This window comes from Monodelphis domestica, chromosome 4 (genome assembly GCF_027887165.1).
Source record: "Monodelphis domestica isolate mMonDom1 chromosome 4, mMonDom1.pri, whole genome shotgun sequence".
In the NCBI taxonomy this organism is placed as follows: Eukaryota; Metazoa; Chordata; class Mammalia; order Didelphimorphia; family Didelphidae; genus Monodelphis; species Monodelphis domestica.
Window position 1 is genome coordinate 182,592,079 of NC_077230.1, and position 20,059 is coordinate 182,612,137.

At 33.9% G+C, this 20,059-nt stretch overlaps 1 protein-coding gene across 2 annotated transcripts in view; it reads right to left on the reverse strand.

The window, feature by feature from the left end:
* Positions 1 to 20,059, reverse strand: part of SLC25A12 (solute carrier family 25 member 12) — a 122,585-nt gene that overhangs the window by 101,043 nt on the left and 1,483 nt on the right. For both annotated transcript variants that reach the window (XM_001376047.5, XM_007494366.2), the window contains exon 3: positions 3,928 to 4,070. In XM_001376047.5, the coding sequence (XP_001376084.2) occupies positions 3,928 to 4,070 (143 nt within the window). The remainder of the gene's footprint in view (positions 1 to 3,927; positions 4,071 to 20,059) is intronic.

Consider the following 20,059-nt stretch of genomic DNA (forward strand, 5'->3'; position numbering starts at 1 on the left):
TAGAAGGAAGAAATGTATGAACAGATATAAAAGTGAAGTAAGCAGAACAAGGAGAGTATACACAATAACTACAAAATGTGGTCAAAAGAAGGATAAAATGAAACTAAATTCTAACTAACTATGATTAATCTTAGTCATAGAGAAGAAAGAAAAGCATATCTCTTCCTTGGATAGAGAAGTAGGGAGCAGGGGAGCCTATGACTGTGGAATGCTACATACTCTGACATGGTCACTAGTCACTTCCTGTTGGTTATACTTAATGTTTTTCCTTTATTACATAGGAGGGCTTGTTCAAACACTGGTTGTGTAACCCAGAGTAAATCACTTGACCGCTGTTTGCCTCAGTTTCCTCATTGGTAAAATGGGGATAAAAATAGCACCTACCTCCCAGGTTGAAGTGAGGAACAAATGAGATAATCATAAAGTGTTTAAATCAGTGTCTGGCATATAGTAAGCTTTATATAAATGTAAGCTATTATTATCGTGATAACTATTATTATTAGGGAAATAAAAATATTTAGAAATGACTGTAATAGAGAAACAAAAGACATCCAAAGTGAGTCAAAAAATAACATAGAGAAGCATTTGTGACTTTAAAATATTTTTGTACCTCTAATTCCATATACCTTTTATAATGTTACAATATAACCAATATCATTCATTTTTTTTTAAACCCTTACCTTCTGTCTTGGAGTCAATACTGTATATTGGCTCCAAGGCAGAAGAGTGGTAAGGGATAGGCAATGGGAGTTAAGTGACTTGCCCAGAGTCACACAGCTGGGAAGTCTCTGAGGCCAGATTTGAACCTAAGCCCTCCCATCTCTAGGTCTGGCTCTCAATCCACTGAGTCACCCAGCTGCCCCCATCATTCATTTTTAAGAAAGCAAAAAAGCAGTCTGCTTATGAAAGTGGAACACTTTCCTGGGACAATTTTTTCTTTATTTAATTTTTCCCCTTTAACTTGTTATGAATTCTCTTCTGATATCACTGGAAGGAATCTAACAGATCTATAATTCTACAAATGTATACAAATCACAGGGCTAAGCTCACATTTCAATAAGGGAATCACTTTATTTTTCCCAGGTCTCCCAGATTCAATTTAAGAAAGAAGAAAAAAACTGCCCCCCAAAAAGAACTGGTATATAAATTCGATAGTTGTTAAGCGAGGGTCCAATTTTTTATATACTTAAGGCATTTTGCTATTTACATCCTAAAGACTGAAGAAATAAGTTTCTGAAAATGGGGAAAGCTTAGATTCTTGCTCAGTATTACAAGAGAGAGCATAGCCTTCGCATGAAATACTGATTAGCGACAAATATAGAACCTACAATTCTGGATGTTGCAGCAATTGTCTAAACATTTTAGATTCAAATCTGAATTATACAATAATAGTCTCCCAAAGACCTGCATATGATGCATAAAATAATTTTACTTTCTGCTTATAAGAAAGACTTCAAGGTTTTAGTTAAAACTCACTAAAAAAGAGACAAATTTGGCTAATGGCTTCCATTTTTAGACAACAAATCAAACTATTTATAACACACCAAACTGCTCTTTTATAATATTCCACACATAGCAAACACCCATACAATATTATTCCTGCTGCTTTTACTTTTCGGCCCATTTAGGGGGTAAAGTTGAGGGTTTGCCAATGTTGAGAATAGAAGGAAATATGTACAATAAAGATCTGTGAATGGTACAAGGAACTCCTGGACTAATTTATCTAAACTACCCTATCCCTTACTCATCTAAAAACTTAAGAGACCTGTAGGCTAAATGTATTGTTTCATTTATGTACCCTTGTGTGTACAAATAGAATTATGAAATGCTATGTAGAAGAATTACTTGTGATATTTTTCCACTAATAATTAAAATGAAAGTAAGAAACACCTTGGATTTGGGTAAACACATTCAGTGAATTATACTAGCAATTCCTCTATCAATTGCCAAGAGTAAAAAATGAAAGAGGGAAAGCTACTCCTTCATATGTAAAGTGAAGGAAGAAAATGGAAGGAAAGGGGAATATCCAGAAAAGAGTATCCAAGTGACATATAATCATATCAGTGTGAATATTTTACTATAAAAAGAGGTATTGCCATTTCCCCCCTTTGAGTATAGAGATTAATCAAACAACACATTGTCAAAACACATGGTTCCATTATGATTTAATGCTCAAGACACTAAAAATTCCACTATGAATAGATTACATGCAAGCTGTCTCAGGGAAAATTTGTGATTGTAATTAAATAATGCTAATAAACCATGGAAATCTTAATCATTATTGGTCATTTTAAAAACCATATACAATTTGAAATTTTATAATATAAAAAAGAACTGTTTCCATCCCTAACCCAATACGAGGTCAAATTATTATATCAAATTTGACCCCTAACATTTTAAAGTCCTTTTTTAATGTAGATTTTGTTTCTTGGATCTTTTAAGGATAGTTGCAGTTATCTGACAGAAATCAGAAAAAGCAACAAAGGGTTATCCATGTCCTGATTTCAGTTGTCTTTTGATCACAAAACACATTGAGCTAAATGTCAATATTTTTAAAAATATAATACTCTAAAAATCAAATAATCATTATTTCTTCATTAACCATGAATACTGTAGCACAGGAGATTATGTAATATAATGTGCAAATAAATTCTGAAAGTTATATTTTGCTCTAATCTGTTGTCTGAATGATCATAAGTATCACACAAGTTATAGCAAAGCAAAAAAGAAGCCTCCATTTAAAAAAATACTCTTTAGATGACTAAAAAAGATCCTCTCATATTAATGATAAAAGAAAATTCTTTCTCTCTCGGTTTAGAAGTTATTTATATCTTTCTAAACCATGTTACAATTTGTAACATTGAAATATTCCTATGGGTCAGATCTGCAACCAAAAGAAACTAGAGAATTAAAAGTCTTTCAATTTGAAATGAATAAAATCTGTCTTTTAAAAAGGTGGACATTCCCTATTTTTAACAGACTCTTACCACCTCTTCTTCAGTCAATACCCACTCCTCTGATAATATTTTTGACCTGCTCTACTCTAGTAACTAAATTTTAGCTCTACTTGACTGTATCAAGGATTTTTCCTCCAGAACTGAGCTTAAGCAGCTTTGAAAAGCAAACAAGTAAAGCTTCATTGGAATAGAAGCAGTCAAAAGGAAGTATGTGAAAAGACGTGGATACTGTGTAGACTAGACTTGGAAAACAGTTTTTAAAATTAACGATTAAGAGTAAATGCTCCAGAAGCTACCAGGATGATAAGCTCTTTAAAAGGATTTTTTTTAAAGGTAGAAATCTGTCTTGGATTTAATTAGTTCTCAAAGGCCTATCTTTGGACTGGTAGATTTGTTTTACTACATAGTTCATATTCTCTACCAACTATATAACCATTCTCAAACCACATATACTATAAATTCGATATAAAAGTGCCCCACTAATTATATATTGCATATTTCCACTAGAGCATCCTTATTTTATATAAAAATAGTCACACATTTCCACTCTAACATCTGTATATTTCTATAGACCAAAAAGCTGCTCACAGCCTTCCGTTTTAATAATTGATATTCTCTCTTGTAATCATGAAAGATATACATATGATTCAACCACAGATGTTTTACTTACTTCAGGCTCATCCTTATGTACATAGCAGTAAACAAAATTCAGTACCCCTCTATGCTAGAACCTCTATCATTCCATATGCATATGTTTAATTGTATGTACAATCCTAAAAAAAATCAATATATTAAAAAAATTTATAATTCCCATGCTAGAATTCTTACCTGGAGTAAACAAAAACATTTCAATAAATATTTGGTTATACCTTATTTAAACGTTCTAGGTGGCTATTAGTTTCTGCCCCCCTTTTTTAAAAGATTGTTCAAAATAGCATTTTTCCCCCAGAAAGTGGTTTCAATTTCTCACCCATCCTTGGTTTGATCAGCTACTCCTGCCAAGAGCTGCACAGTCCATGGATTATAACGTGGATCAGTATATAATCCAAGATAACGCTGAACAAAGTCCTCTGGGGTCATGTAATGTTCTCCATCAACTTCAGTACTGGCATACTGCAGAAGGAAAAAAAACAAACATTATAAGGAGAGGAATATATTGAATGTTATTTTGTAACTACCAAGCAACCCATGAAATGATAAGTTAAAATTCAGCAAAAATTGAAGGAAAATTAACAATCTTTTCTTTTTGTAAGAAAGAAAATGAAGAGGGAATATTCCACTGATGGATTTTAAAATGTTAAAAAAGACAAAAGATTTCAGAGTATAAGGAAGTTGCAAGGGCAGCTAAGATGGTAGTGAGCCCGAACATGAGAAGCTAAAAAAATCTTCAAGGTTCTAGAAACTTTCTTACCCATAAAAGAGGTCAAGATGCAAACCATAATAGAAAAATATTGCTTAGGAAACTCCATTTTTTCTTATTGGTTCCGATTTCCAGCATTTAACAAAAAATTAGAGGAGATGCTTTTCTAAGAAACTCCTTGAAAATTATATTGGGGATGGGGGTGGAGGAAAGCTAGGTGGCTGAGTGGATTGAGAGCCAGGCCTAGAGATGGGAGGTTCTAGATTCAAATCTGGCCTAAAACACTTCCTAGCTGTGTGACTCTGGGCACAAGTCACTTAACACCATTGCCTAGCCCTTACTGCTCTTCTGCCTTAGATCCAATACACAGTATTGATTCTAAGAAGGAAGGTAAAGGTTTTTAAAAAGAAAAGAAAAGAAAGAAAATTATATCAAGGATGGTATTAATAAGGATAACCAAAGTGACCAACCAAAACCTCTACTCTGTGGGAAATATCTTATTAAATGAATATCTGCAGATATCACTCAAATCAATCTTGAGTAGACAAACATGTTCTGGAAATCCTTTTGCTAAATCCAACAATGTCAACAAATAAATAAGTATAGTGCACCTAAATGTTGATCACAGGAGCCCCAACTTCTGTAATTTCTTGTTTCTAAGATGACTTGTCAAGTTATCTACCTGAAAATGCCATAAAAAGACACTAATAGCAAAAAACATTTTCTATGCACTTTTATAAGAAAGTTTACTTTTCTTTCTCATTAAAATTTGAATCCCTTTTTCCAGGTAAGAATTAATATATTACTTATAATTCTGCAGAGTATACTCATTCAACCAACAGTTTCAATCTTTATAATCCCACAGTGTAACAAATATTCAAGGATGTCATTATTTTCATAGTTCAACCTAAACAAAGCCTTCAGAAGTAGCTTAACTCTCAACTACCCTACTCATTATCTCAAAATCCTTTTATATTTATATACTCTTTCTTCTTTCCCAACTGTCTTAGAGAAAGAAATCATCCTTCTTGCCAAGATGAATATATCCAAAGACCTTGATTACATTCCTTCTAGTTTCCAGAAGAGTTTAATCAATCACTCTGCTTCTCTTCAGCACCTCCACTCTCCTCCACTGGCCACTTCACTTCTACTTACAAATATGTTTAAACATGCTTGTATCCTGAAACTCAAATAAAAATCCTTCCCTTATAACTACCACATAAAGCAACCATACCATCTTCTTTATTCCCCTTCACAGTGTAGTCATGGGTGATGCTAGAATCAGTTAAAACTGGGTCTGGATGCTAAATTTCCAGTGTCAGCATTCATACCCCAGAAATAAGCATACTTTACAAATCAGAGCTTAATTTATTATTTTGTTGATTATCTAGACCTAAGAAAGTGATGGAAAAATGTTAATAACACAGATTAAATTTTTCCAGAGCTGTTTATTAAACATTTACCAGTACACTCCTCTTAAGTCTACATTTTCTTGGCTCCATTTCCTCTTATGTAAACTATTACTACCAATCCTGAACCAATCTTTGTAAATCAATCTTAATGAGTACTTTTGAATGTATCATTATCCTGCTCAAAAAAATCCTCAGCAGTTCCAACTGTCAAACTAGAAAAAGGTTTAAATTCAGCTTTGGAAGCTTAAGAGTTATTTTCTTAAAGACTTGAGGCAGGAATTCTATCTTGGTTTTACATTTCCTGTTTTCCCTCAGGTATGATAGACTACTTTGTGGCATACATAACAAGCACTTAACAAATGACTAGAATCTAAGATATCACCTAAGATCCCCATTTAAAATGGTTCCTACTCATAGCCTCCATAAACAATGCCCTTTGATTATATCAACAGATATTTTTATCACACTTTTAAAGTGGCAAAATACTTTATGTACACGATCTCATGAATGTCTCAAAACAATCCTATGAAGCAGGTACAACTTTTATTATTTCTGCTTTATAGATGAGAAAAATGATGCTTAGAAAACTAAGGGACTTGCTCCTGGTCATATATCTAAAAAATAGCTGAGACAGGTTTTGAACTTGATAACCTCAAATAGCCAACCCCTCAGAATAGTTTTACTAGAAGATAAGCACTTAAATGAATATCACTTAAGGGCAAGTAAAATGTCAAATCTAACAGTAAAATTTCTATTCACACATCTACTATCCTAGTTCAAATCTGGTTACCTGTCTCTTGAACTTTTAATAACCTCCCAAACTGGTCTCCCAAACTCTCTCCCTTTCCAGTCCAACACTCTTATAACTATTGAAATAACCTTCCTAATTCACAGGCAGTTATGTGTCACTTCCAGGCTCAAAAACCTTCATTGACTCCCTATTGCTCATAGGACAAAATAACACATTTAGCATTTTGAATAGTGAGAGCCATTCCAAGGAAGTGTTGTAATATGAGCATTTAAGGCTCTCCACAATTTGCCCTCCAAACTATCTCTCCAACCTTATTACTCACCATCATGTATTCTTACATTCCAGTCAAACTGAACATATTTTCCCCTTATTTTGTCTTACTGAAATGCAAGGCTAGAAAGCACTCACCCTTCTCAACGCCTACTGAATTTCTTTTTTTCTGAGACAGCTTGAGTGCCATCTCCTCCATGAAACCTTCCTCGATTTTCTCAGCTGAAAATATTCTCTAACCTCAAACTTTCTGAGAGTGCATTTTCTGGAATTCTCTCACAAATTCTGTTTTGTACTATTTTTTGTCTATATAGATTATGTGTGCTCCTTAAAAGCAGAAATCAAGGAATTTTTCATCTTTATTGCATATAGGCTCTTAATATTTGTTCAATTTAAGACTATAGTTCAAAGAAAGATATCATGATCATAGAAAGCACTCAAAATGAGGGTGATGAAAGAATATGGCTCTGTGATTATCTTGATTCCTGTTGGGTGTGTTTTTTCTACTTTTAGCAGTTGTCAAAACTCTACTGGTTTACTATTCAGAGTCTAAGAATCAATTTGATTCACCAGAGGGTATCTGTCTTCTTATTTCTAAGTTTGACTGCTAACATTGTGACCAAAACACACACAGGGTGGACACATATTTGCACTTGTTGAAGGATCAGCATTTCATAGTTTTCTGGAGTCAGGGAATCAGTGACCTGCAGTGTGCCAAGAAGTGAGGCTACATTCCCATAAACTACCAAGGCCACAGCTAATGACCTAGAAAATAATCACTTTCTTTGTTGCTACTCATTGAAGCTAAGTCCTACTAAAGCCAGGGAATTACAAATGATGCTAGAGAGAATCACTTTCCTTGAGTTTTTTTTTCCTTTTTCCCTTAAGAGCTTTTCCCTTACCCTCCCAATCTATTTTAATTTGATTTTAACAGAAAGATAAAGTGTAGACAGTCCTAGATATAGCTCAGAGGGGTGAAAAAGTCTTCTCATTCACAAGGAGTACAGTGCTTGACTTCTACAGGAGGCAGTTGACTAATTAACTCATTAAATTAAAAGCAATTACTTGGCAAATTCAGTGGGTGTTTTGTCTGAAGAATGGCAGTCTAAGACTAGTAAGTAAAAAGCTGAAAAATCCATGCATGTTCTTGGACATTAGCATGGTCCTTAAACAATACTCACAACTAACATTTACAAACATTACATATTTTTAATACCACAATAAGCCTATGAGCAAGTAGCGAAAGATTCATCCTCAACCTTATTTTACTAAGGCTCACAGCTTTTAGTTGACTTATGGATTTCAAAAGTCAATAGCCTGGAGGCAGCTGAGTAGCTCAGTGGATTGAGTGCTAGGCCTGGAGATGAGAGGTCCTAGGTTCAAATCTCACCTCAAACACTTTCCAGCTCTGTGACACTGGGCAAGTCACTTAACACCCATTGCCTAGCCCTTACCACTCTTCTGCCTTAGAACCAATACACAGTATTGATTCCAAGACAGATGGTATGGGTTTTAAAAAAAAAGTCAATAGTCAATAAACCTTTATTTGGGGGCCAGCAAGGTCACTCAGTGGATTGAGAGTCAGACCTAGAGATAGAAGGTCCTGGGTTCAAATCTGGCCTTAGACAACTTCCTAGCTGTGTGACCCTGGGCAAGTCACTTAACCACCATTGCCTAGCTCTTACCACTGTTCTGCCTTGGAACCAATACACAGCATTGATTCTAATATGGAAGATAAAGGTTTGTTTTTTTTTTTTAAATAAACCTTTATTTAGAAACTACTTTGTGGGAGACATGGAATGAAGTGCTTTAGATATCAAGAAAGGTGAAACACAATCTCTGCCTTCAAGGAGCTCACAATCTAATGAAGGAAGACAATACATAAAAAGATGGGGGACAGAAGGAAGGACTATAGAAGGGTATCCGACACTAGAGCTCAATAAAGTCCAGAGGAGCACAGTCAGGTGGGAAATTATGATATGGCTGACCTGAGGCCCTCCCAAAGATCTGGGAAGAGCTCTCCAATGTCTGCCCTCAATCCAAAGAAAGGAGGAGTTTACGAGCAATGGATGTGATGACTATAAAAAGGCTCTTGCAATAATCCAGGCAAGAGCTGATAAGGTCTTACACAAGAGTGTAGCTGTATGATTAGACAGAAGAATTATGAAAGAAATTGTGATGGTAGAAATGACAAAATTTGGTCACAGACTGGATATGTTGATTGAGTATAAGAGGAATTGAGGATGAAGTTAAGATTACCAAGATGGTACCCACAACACTAACAGGAATGTTGAGAAGAGGCATAGATTCAGGAGATAATGAATTCAATTTTTGACAAATTCAGTTAGAGAAAGGTCCATGATGTAGTTGGTGATGGAGAACTGGAGGTCTGGAAAAGGATGAGAAATAGATACATAGAGCTAGAAATCATCTGCATGAAATAATTGAATCCATGAGAACTTATGAAAGCATCAAGCCAGATAGTACAGAGGGGAAAAGGGTGGGGAAGGGATTCAAAACAAGGACCTGGCAAATATCCAGTTCGTAGATCTGACGTGGATGAAAATATAGCAAAGGAGACTAAGGAATGATCACATAGGCATAAAATTAAAAGAGAGTACATCCTTAGGAGAGACTGACAGTTGAGAAAAATCCATTAGATTTTGGCAATTCAGAAATCATTGGTAGGGACAACTAGTGATTCCATGAAGAAAGCAAATCCTGGAGATGGACGGTACTGGATTCAAATCTGCCATCAGACACTTTCTAGTGATATGACCCTGGGCATAATATTAACTCTAAGTTAAAAGGTAAAAGTTTAAAAAGAAGAAGAAGAAATCATTGGTAACTTTGGAGAAACATTAGGTTAGAAAAATAAATGAAACACTGAAGAAAATCATTGATGATATTTAATCATTAAATTCATTTTAATTCCACAAACATTTGTTAAGCTATCATGTTCCTAGTACTGGGCATACAAAGACAAAAATAAAAAAAATCCAAATAGTTCTTGCCATCACGGAGCTTACTTTCTACTGTAATGTAAGTAATCAAACATTAGGAGAATAAGCTATCAAACTTAAATACTCTTAATGTGACTCTATTTCCAATATGAATATTTGTCAAAACAACTTTTTATAGGAAAATAGAACATGGTTTAACTTTAGGTAAACATATGGATCTTTCACTGACTGCCTTAAGTGAATCAAAATGATTTAAATACTTCAAATGGAATGGGATACAAAGGGGTGAAAAATGGTGTTTGGGGACCCGATTCATGTCAACAAAGAGTTTTAATGATTATGCAAATGATAGCATAGTAATAATATTCAGTTCTATTCCAACCAACTTCTAAAGAGTGCAGTGATAATGAACTCAAATGACTTATAGAGACAATTAAACTTAAGTGTACTTTAATTTCAAAGTTAATCACTTGCTATTTCAAAGATGCCTCCTTAACAGCTAGGAATCCTAAATGGGCACCAAGTCAAGGACATGTGAAAGACAACCCCAGTGTAAAGGCAGCACTGGTATAAAAATAGTAGAGAAGCTATTTCTTGGTCAAACTTTCAAATGCAACTCAATTATTTTCCAAGCATAAGAGTATTTACTCTGATTAACATTTTAAAACTTTAAAAAATAAGATATAGTTTTATAGGTAACAGAAAAATCTAATATTCTGAAGCTTGAAAATTAGACTGACTTCCTTAAAACATATATTAAATTAAATTAAATCATTAAATTTAAAAACATTAAATCAAAGCAATTTCTTGTAAAAATAAAAATAAAAAGGCGAGTAGCAAATGCGAATATGTGATTATTAGATCGAGTTACTTCCTGTTTCAGTGAGGTCATGATAGTTGGCAACAATCCAAAACCTCAAGACATTGATTATCCAAGTAAACTGATATGGCAAATTGTCTAATTTTATCAGTTACTGATCTAGTCTTAAGTGACTGTGGGATTTACAAAACAATTATCACAAGCTAAGCTTAAAGATTGAACCTAACTGAATCCATCTATACTTAAATCACGTTTGTATAAGAAACAAAATGAAAATTAAGTCCAAATAATATGAATATTTAGGATTCAAAATACAAGTCATAGTATCTTTGTCTTTATACCAAGTGGTATAAACAAACTACAGGCGTTCCCTCAGATTTATGGGGAAATTTTTTAAAATAAAAAAGTAATTGCAAATGCCTAAAGAGTAGAATTCAAATCTGGACATATATATGACTGATTCATTTCATCATTTTTTCCTAACATGTCAAGCCAAAGAACTTTCTTTAAAAATATGCATACAAATAAGGAATGATAAATTTCTTGATTTCCATACAAGCTGGAAAACCTCCACAAACTGATGCAGAATTAAATGAGCAGAGCCGGGAGAACATTGTACACAGAAACTGAAACATTGTGGGACAATCATATGTAATCAACTTTGCTACAGATAACAATGCGATGATCCAGGATAATTCCAAGGGTCTTATGAGAAGGAATGCTCTTCCACATGGAAAGAAAGAACTGTAGAAATAGAAATGGAGAAGGAAACCATTTGATTTTTCACTTTTTTATGGGGGTATTGGTTGTGGGGTTTTGGTTTTTAAAAAACTATTACAAAAATGAATAATATGGAAATAAGTATTTAGTGATAATACACGTATAACCCAGTGGAATTGCTTGTTGGCTCTGGGAATGGGGAGGTGAAAAGGGAAAGGAAAGAATATGAATCATGTAACTATGGGAAAACACTTAAATTTAAAAAAAGAAAAAAATTTTTAATTTTAAATTTAAAAAAAATTTTAAATGCATACAGTAATTACTTCTTGCATACAAAAATAATACTTCTGGGAAAACCTTGAAAAATTCTCCCAGAGATTAATATTTATTAAAATTTCCAAAAGAAAGGCCTGCTCACTGGAAACATAAAATATATATTGTGAAAACAAGATTTCTCCCATTCATTAGAATGAAACATTGTCCAATGTATGGATCAATGGACATTAAGTCAGAAAACTAAGATGGGAGGCACAATGAATAGTGCCAGGCCTGGAGTCAAGAAGTCCTGGGGTCAAAACTCACCTCAGATATTTCCTAGCTGTATGATACTAAGCAAGTCATTTAACCCCATTTGCCAAGTCCTTGCCCTTCTGTCTTCAGAGATATTTCTAAGGCAAGTAAGTGTTTAAAAAAAAAAAGACTACTTCTAATTAGCTGTAAGACTAAAAAGGCTACTTAATTTCTCTGTCCTATTTCCTCATCTGAAACTGGGGACACTACAACATTCTCTGCTTACCCAACAGATTTGTCAGGAGTAAATGAAATAATGTACATGAAGGCAATTTGGAAGCTCCACAGTGCCAAACCAATATAAGGGTTAAAGTGCATAAACAGGCAAGACACCCAATAACTCTCTATTGTATCTGTCTCTCTCTCTCTTTCTTTTCTCATTGGGCTTACTTGCTTTCACCTAACCAAGAAAAGCTGTTCCAATATTTTTCTTTGACTTCAAAAAAAAGTGTTTTTGGGTTTGGTATCTACTTTCACTCTGCTCACCAGGGAGATCAGTCCTGACTGGCCTAGGTAGAGTAAACTCCCTTGCTTTTCCAGTCTGCAACTGTAACATGAGCACAAACTGTTGTATGACTTTGTTTCACCTGAGATCTTACATAACATCTGCTTCTTAACATCATTCCAGTTTCAACAATGAAAAGATGACAATGTCACAGGGTGTGGTAACAAAATATAACTGCTGTGCATTTCAGATGAAGCACTATATACATGACCAGACACCAAAAATATATACAGCATGTACTGAGTCAAGAACTGAACCCACAAAGCTATTCCCTCCTGATGGTCTTTCTCCCTTCCCTGGGCCCTATTTCTAACAGAAGCCAAATTTAGGCAGGAATGTATGACTTTTAAATGCATTGCATGCTCTTTGCACAACGGTAGTGAGCAAAGCATGCCTATAAAACTTTTCTACAGCTAAAACAAATAAGTCATCTTATTTCAACTTTCTTGTTTCTTCTTTATAACATGAAAACACAAGTTACAATGTAAAAAAAATTCAAATTAGAAGGAGCAAATGCCAAACCTATTCAACCACACTGATCAAAAGTCATATTTGATAGCAGAATTTTAAAAATTATGCAAAGATCCTCACAAATGTGTATTAATACTAATGTAGTTTTATATATAAAACTTCTATAGATTTGTTGTACTTTTCATACTTTTATCATACATAAACACATACATATGTACACATATGTGCATACACATAAAATTAAGACTATTATACCACAACCTTGTTTTGTATTAACGCCACAGAGAAACTTATATCTCTAAACAAGCTGACCTACTAACTATTCTGCAAATTCATTCCATCTCCCATCTCTGTGTTTGAGCAGGCTTTGTCTATGCCAAAAATGTGCTCTTTCCCTACACTGGCCTCTTAGAATCCTTTGCTATCCTTAAAGCTCTCCTTAAAAGCTAACTCCTATATGGCTCTTTCCCTCTAGCTATTTCCTCCCTTCCTTCCCCCCACAAAAAAATCACCTAATATCAAATTCAATATATATTTTGTATTTACTTATATGTAAAAAAAAATATGTAAATATGTATTTCTGTGTCCCTTGATAGAATAAATGTTCCTTAAGGACAGGGACTTTTTAAAGTTTGTATGTCTATCCTCAGCACCAATCTGAGTGCCTAGAACATAGAAGGCACTTAATAAATTGCCACTTGCTTCATTCATTCATTTTGTTTTGAAATACATTTTTTTATTATTTCTTTGTGGAAGCTTGCTGACAAATTTCTGCATATGAAAAAAGTGGGAGAGAAGTTGTTAATTTCACTGTTAATCAATGAAATTAGCTGCTAGCATATATAATATACAGAAATTTTTTTCTCATAAAATGGTTAAAATCCTTGGAAAGAAAATGATGACTATGGAAAGCAGAATAACTAGGGATAGAACAGTTTCCAGGGCAGATTAAGTTGAATAATTAATCTGCATTGTTCCCAAAATAAACATCCAATTTCTCAGCCTAGGTAACCATGGGAACATACAAGAAGAATATATATTTATAAGCCTGGCCAGTTCCTGACTCTTGACAATCAAGGTATAGTTCATAGGGACCTGTGAAGCTTACTTTGGTAAGAAAGAGATCAGCCTAAATAGCAGTCAACATTTCTGAAGTCTTTTCTTGGTAGGAAGGAAGACGGTATGCAGACTTCCATTTTATTTTAGTTCAGTTTTTAAAATACTCCTCCAGCTTCTCTACTGGCAGCAATGCAATGATCCAGAACAATTCATAGGGACTTATGAGAAAGAGTGCTATCCACATTCAGAGGAAGAATGGGAGTAGAAACACAGAAGAAAAACAAGTGCTTGATCACATGAGTCAATGGGGATATGACTGGGGATGTAGACTCTAAATGATCACCCTAGTACAAATATCAATAATATAGAAATAGGTCTTGATCAATGGCACGTGTAAAATCTAGTGGAATTGCATGTCGGCTACAGAAGGGGGGAGGGAAGAGGGGAGGAGGGAACATGAATCTTGTAACCATGGGAAAATATTCTAAATTAACTAATTAAATAAAAATTTCAAATAAATAAATAAATAAATAAAATACTCCTCTAACTCAAGGAGTCTTCCTTAGGGCCCATGAGTTGATGTTCTTTGAAGTATATTAAAATCGAATTGTTCTCCAGCTCAGATAGCAGTAGCTACATCCTTGAATGATCAACTAATGCTGATAGAGACTCTGACACAGATAAAAGGGCAAGGAGGCAGTTCTGTAGAATGGAAAGGAAGATGGATCTCAATCCATTACCACACTCATACTTGATATCTTTTTAGCTTGTTAAGATCAGTCAAAATTCACCCTCTGCTGGCACAGTCTCCAAGAACCCAGCCTTTAGGAGACCAACACCTTGCTTCTACAATGAATCATTATAGTATAACCACATATATATAAAAGGCATGTTGACATACACAGTCATATACATACACATATATTTATTAGGGAAATAACAGACTAATCCAATTGAGAGGACAAAGTTCCCTTGTTTTAGAGAGAATCAGTGGGTAGTTCAACAGTAGAAGATTCTTAAGGATGCTAATCTGGAACCAGATCAAAAATGTCCAGTGAGGAAAACCCAATGAAACAGAAGTATTCTGGCGGATTCAAATTAGGCACTCAACAAGAATCATGAAGAATCACTAATATAAATGCCCAATAATTAGCTCAAATACCAAAGGGCAGGAAAGATCCCAACTTTAAAAATGAGGCATTTTCTAATGAATACTTCCCTAGAAATGCCCACTTTACCTCTATTTAGTGTTATGTTGAAATTATTTTCTTTACATGTTACACTGGTAATAGGGACTGAGCTATCAGAATAAAATACATTCAGGCTATTTATTTAGCTCTATTATCATTTTTCACTCTCTTTATGTTATAGCATATAGAAATAGGTAGGCTTGGAATAACGGGCACTTACCACACAATGCTCACTTCTTTTTCTTTTTTTTAAACTTTTATCTTCTGTCCTAGAATTGACAGTGAGTAATGGTTCCAAGACAGATGAGCAATAAGGGCTAGGCAATTGGGATTAAGTAACTTCCTTGTGGTCTCACAGCTAGGAATTATTTGAGGCCAGACTTAAACCCAAAACTTCCCATCTCTAGGCCTTGACCTCTTCACTGAGCCATCTAGCTTCTTCTTGTTTCTTTTGATAGTAGGAAGTCTTTCAGTTAGAAAGTGATGAAAAATATAATTTCTTTTTAAAATTTTATTTAAATTTCTTTTTTCCCAATTACATATGTAAAGAGTTCCCAACATTTTAAAAAGAATTTTGAGTATCAAGTTCTCTCCTTCCCTCCCTCCACCCCTTGCTGAGATAGTACACAATCTCATATAAATTTTATATGTGCAATCACATAAAACAGAAAATTATAATTTCTAAAATTTTTATTTATTTGGTCAAAAATAGTTTCTCATAACTTTTGCAATTAAGAACAGCATAGTTCTACAACCTACAATCCACACATAATCTATGAGGGTTCTAAAAGTTCTCTAATCTTAGCTGACCTCCTTCTTCTCTGCTTCTGAGTCCCTCTTCCTTTTGCTATCATATATTATAAGTAAAGCAAAAGCAAGTCAGGGAGAGTTATGGATAAGAAAGAGGTAATAAACCAAGAAATGACCTAAGGGTTACAACAGTTCACTTTAACTTAACAATTAACTTAGAAATTATTGCACAGGTGACATGGATAGACATGAATTTATTTATTGCTCTCTTGAGCCAAATATGTAAGAGAGAGACTGGGGACAGGAAGGAAAAATGCTAGCAGATACCATTAATGATATGTGTAAAGAGAGAGAATTTGGTCCCTTCAGATTCTAAAAACTGATGAAATACACGGCAGAATGATATAGTGGAAAGCACACTGGGCTTTGCATTAGGAAACCCAGTTTCAAATTTGAGTGCTGTCCATTGACATGCTCCCAAGTCCTACAGATCATCTACCTTTCGGAGCTTCATTTTCATTTCTAATCTAAAAATGGAGAAAATAATACTACCTCACAGTATTTTTCTGATATGCACTAAATGAATATGAGTTAGTATTATTACATAATAATTCACATTGAAATAGTATTTTATACAACAATGAATGAAAGGGACCTCAGACACAGAGCCCCACAGATGAGAAAACCAAAGCTCAGGGAGGTCAAGTAACTCATCCAAGATTACACAGCTTGCTACTTAATGACAGAAAAAGCCTGGAACTCAAATCTCATGATTTTCCAACAACTTACCACTCTTCCTCAGTTGCCTTTTAGGAAAGTGATTTTACACAATTCCACCAACAATGTGCACCAATAGCCTTAAAAGACTAATAATTATCTACCCAAATAAAACATTATATCTTATCCAGATAAGAATTCATGCAGGTATGATCCAGAATTAGGTAAAATAGTACAAATAAGAATTGTTTAAAATGAAGCATTTATTCTGCATAAAGTCAAACATGTGATTCTAAACCTACCCAAATACCAAAAATCCTCCTGAAGTCAAGCCAGGATATAATAGGATAATCTACATATATAACATTTTTTATTCTCCTCCTCTTCCTGAAAATTCCACTCTTGGCTTTCATGCCATCATGCCTGTTTTTCTTTATTATTTTACCCCTTGACCTCTAGTAATCACCTATAGCTCAGTTCCTGATCTTCTAGTCTTCTCATTCTGTACTCTTTCCCTTCAGCTTCATGAATTCATTTCTCACCTACACAAACCTATACTTCTAACCTCACCCCCTTAGTTTCAAGTTTCCATGACTTGAGTGACACATTTGACAACTGAAACTAAAAATATTAAAAAGGAATTAATAATGGCAATAACACTTCACATTTCTGTGATACCTCTTCCAATGACTATCCTGGGAAGCAAGCAATACATCTTACAAATGAAGAGAGAGAAGTGATTTATCTGAGATCAAAGAGAATAAGCAACTGGGTACTCAAGCCAGATCTAAGTTTAGAGCCAATGTTCTTTCTACTACAATACATCTGCTTCAGGACTTCCTCTTGTCTTCTTATCTTTCTGAAAGCTCTACATTTGAAACTTTACATATATATGTGCAATATAATTATATATATGTCTAGTCCATTCTTTTCCTTTTACAGATAAGGAAACTGTTCCTCAGAATTCAAATGATCTGTTACCAGACACCTACATTATTGTAATGGAGAGTCTAGTATGTGGTCATCCTTCTCCCTCTCCAAGTTCTTCCCACATTAATCCATCATATACACAGCTGACATTATTATGAAGTCTTCTATAAACCCAATTTTATTTATCTCATATTTAAGAACCTATAATTGATCTTTGCTTTTTCATATACAAAGTCCTTAGATTAGAATTCAAGGTTATTATACAGTGGAACACTGCTTGTTTATATTAATTTTTTATATCAAGATGTTATAATAGCTTTGTAACAAGGATCATCTTTATATTTTGACAACAATCCTCCATCCCATACATTCCCAACTTCATCTCAGCATTCTACAACATGGCTATTGTTCTCTAGCCAAACCAATCTGTTTGTTGTCCTTTACATTCAACTTTATGCCTTTGTCCTTGGCAACACTCTTTCTCTTGACTTGCACACAACTATTGTCCTTCAAGATGTGGTTATAAACTCACATCCTACACACAGAAAATGTTAGATTTAGAGTTTGGGGATCTGGTTTCAGTTCCTAATTTTGAAACTTACTCCCTGTGAAGTGAGGAAATTATTTAACCTCTCTGAGACTCAATTTCCTCTGCTGTAAAATAAAGAGTTGGACTAGATGACCTTGAATATTCTATCCAGCTCAAAAATCTATGTTACTCTGATAGTATTCAAAGCACATCCCTGTCCTACCCCACTCTGATTCACCATTATATGCAAAAAGGATAGAACAATACACACTTAGCATGTATTTTTATTTTTCACTTATTGACATGTTACTTTTAGGTATCCTCAAGTTCATCTGAGTAAACATTCTGAAATTTCCTATATTGTAATTTCCTTGTAGTTAGAAAGCCTGGCCTCTAAGAATGCCTCAGGTATTGGTTCTGTAAATAGTAAATGTTCAAAAGGATTTCATTAATTCTACCCGTCTTAATATTTTTTGGTGAGGCAGGAAGTGAAGAGTGTCTTCAGAAGTTTGTCTACTATAAAATTTTAACCTGAAAGAAGTTAAGGTGCCAAAATATTGCATCTAAAATATTCAATTTAATGTTGATAAAAGTTACATGGAGGGGAAAAAAGTCACTAATCAGAAAGGCTTCATTTAATTTCTCAGCTATATGAAGATCCATAAAATATATGTGTTTACTTCATCAGGCAAAAAATATATATAGTAATGTGGCTAATTGTCAATGCCCAGAAAATGTTCATTAGTTTTAAAATTTATTATCAACTAATATTTTAAACCAGAAATAAAGTCTAATGCAACATTTCTGTTGCATCCATTATTATCATATAGCTGGAAGATTACATCTATTGTCAGATGTTTCCATAATTCCACTAAATATGTCTAGTTTATTTAATCTCAAACTATCTATAAAATCTCAATTTTAATACATATATTTTTAAAATTAGTTTACAATATACTTAAACATAAGTACAATCATGTCTCCAATTTAAAAAAATTCATTCCTTTAACTACAAGATATATATGAACCTATTAACCAAATCATGCCATCTATAGGGCTTAAAGGGACCATTTCATTGTCCCGACAAACTGAGACAGAGAAAGTTTAAGTAACATGCCTAAGAGCAAGTTAGCCAAAGTTGAAACTAGAACCCTGTTTTCTTGACTCCCACCACAACACCTAGAGATCACAAGAGTTCAAAGAAAACTCTTACAACATTCATTCAATAAGCTTTAATCAATTGCCTACTATGTGCCAGCAGAAGGCACTGTTTTAAGTGCTTTAGATACAAAAATGAAAATGAAAATGAGATTTCACAGTAAAAAATACAAACATGGATTATCTTACTTTCGATTCTATTTCTAAAGAACACCCTCCTGTTCAAAGAACTTCTGAACATAAGAAAGTAATTCAAAACAAACATACACACACACACACACACACACACACACACACACACACACACACACACACCCTAAGTGGAAAAAAGGTCAGAGCCAAGGTCATTAATCCTGAAGACTGAGCCAACTTCAAGTTATTACATATTGTGTGATATCCTTGAAAGAATTCTATAATGATACTTTGATACAAAGATAACTATTAAATTGTTTTTTAAAAGCATATTCAAATACCTATGAATAGTAAATAAAAAAGGTTACAAGTTATCATCTTGGTAACAAGCTGCATCTTTTATTTATACACAAAAGCAAGGATTACTTATGGATCAAGAAAATTCTACAGACTTCCAACAAAGAAAGAATTTTAGGTTCTTTAATCTATTAATTATGCTTTTTTTAAAAATGAACATACAAAAAAATGAACACAAATAATTCTATAACTACTTTAGGTAGTAGTTTTTGAGGAAAACTGGAAATTCTTTTACTAACCTTCCCATATCTCTATATATACATTTCTGAAAAAAGACATTTGGTAGAAAATGTTTAATGAAATTTCTCTAGAATTCCTGAGAAGCAGATTCATGGGATGCTTTCATGGGTTCAGGTCTGCTTTGAAAAAGAACAGGCCATTTTTGAAAGTTAAGGCCTAACTATAGCTCCATGTGAATCCCAACTAAAACTATGATGC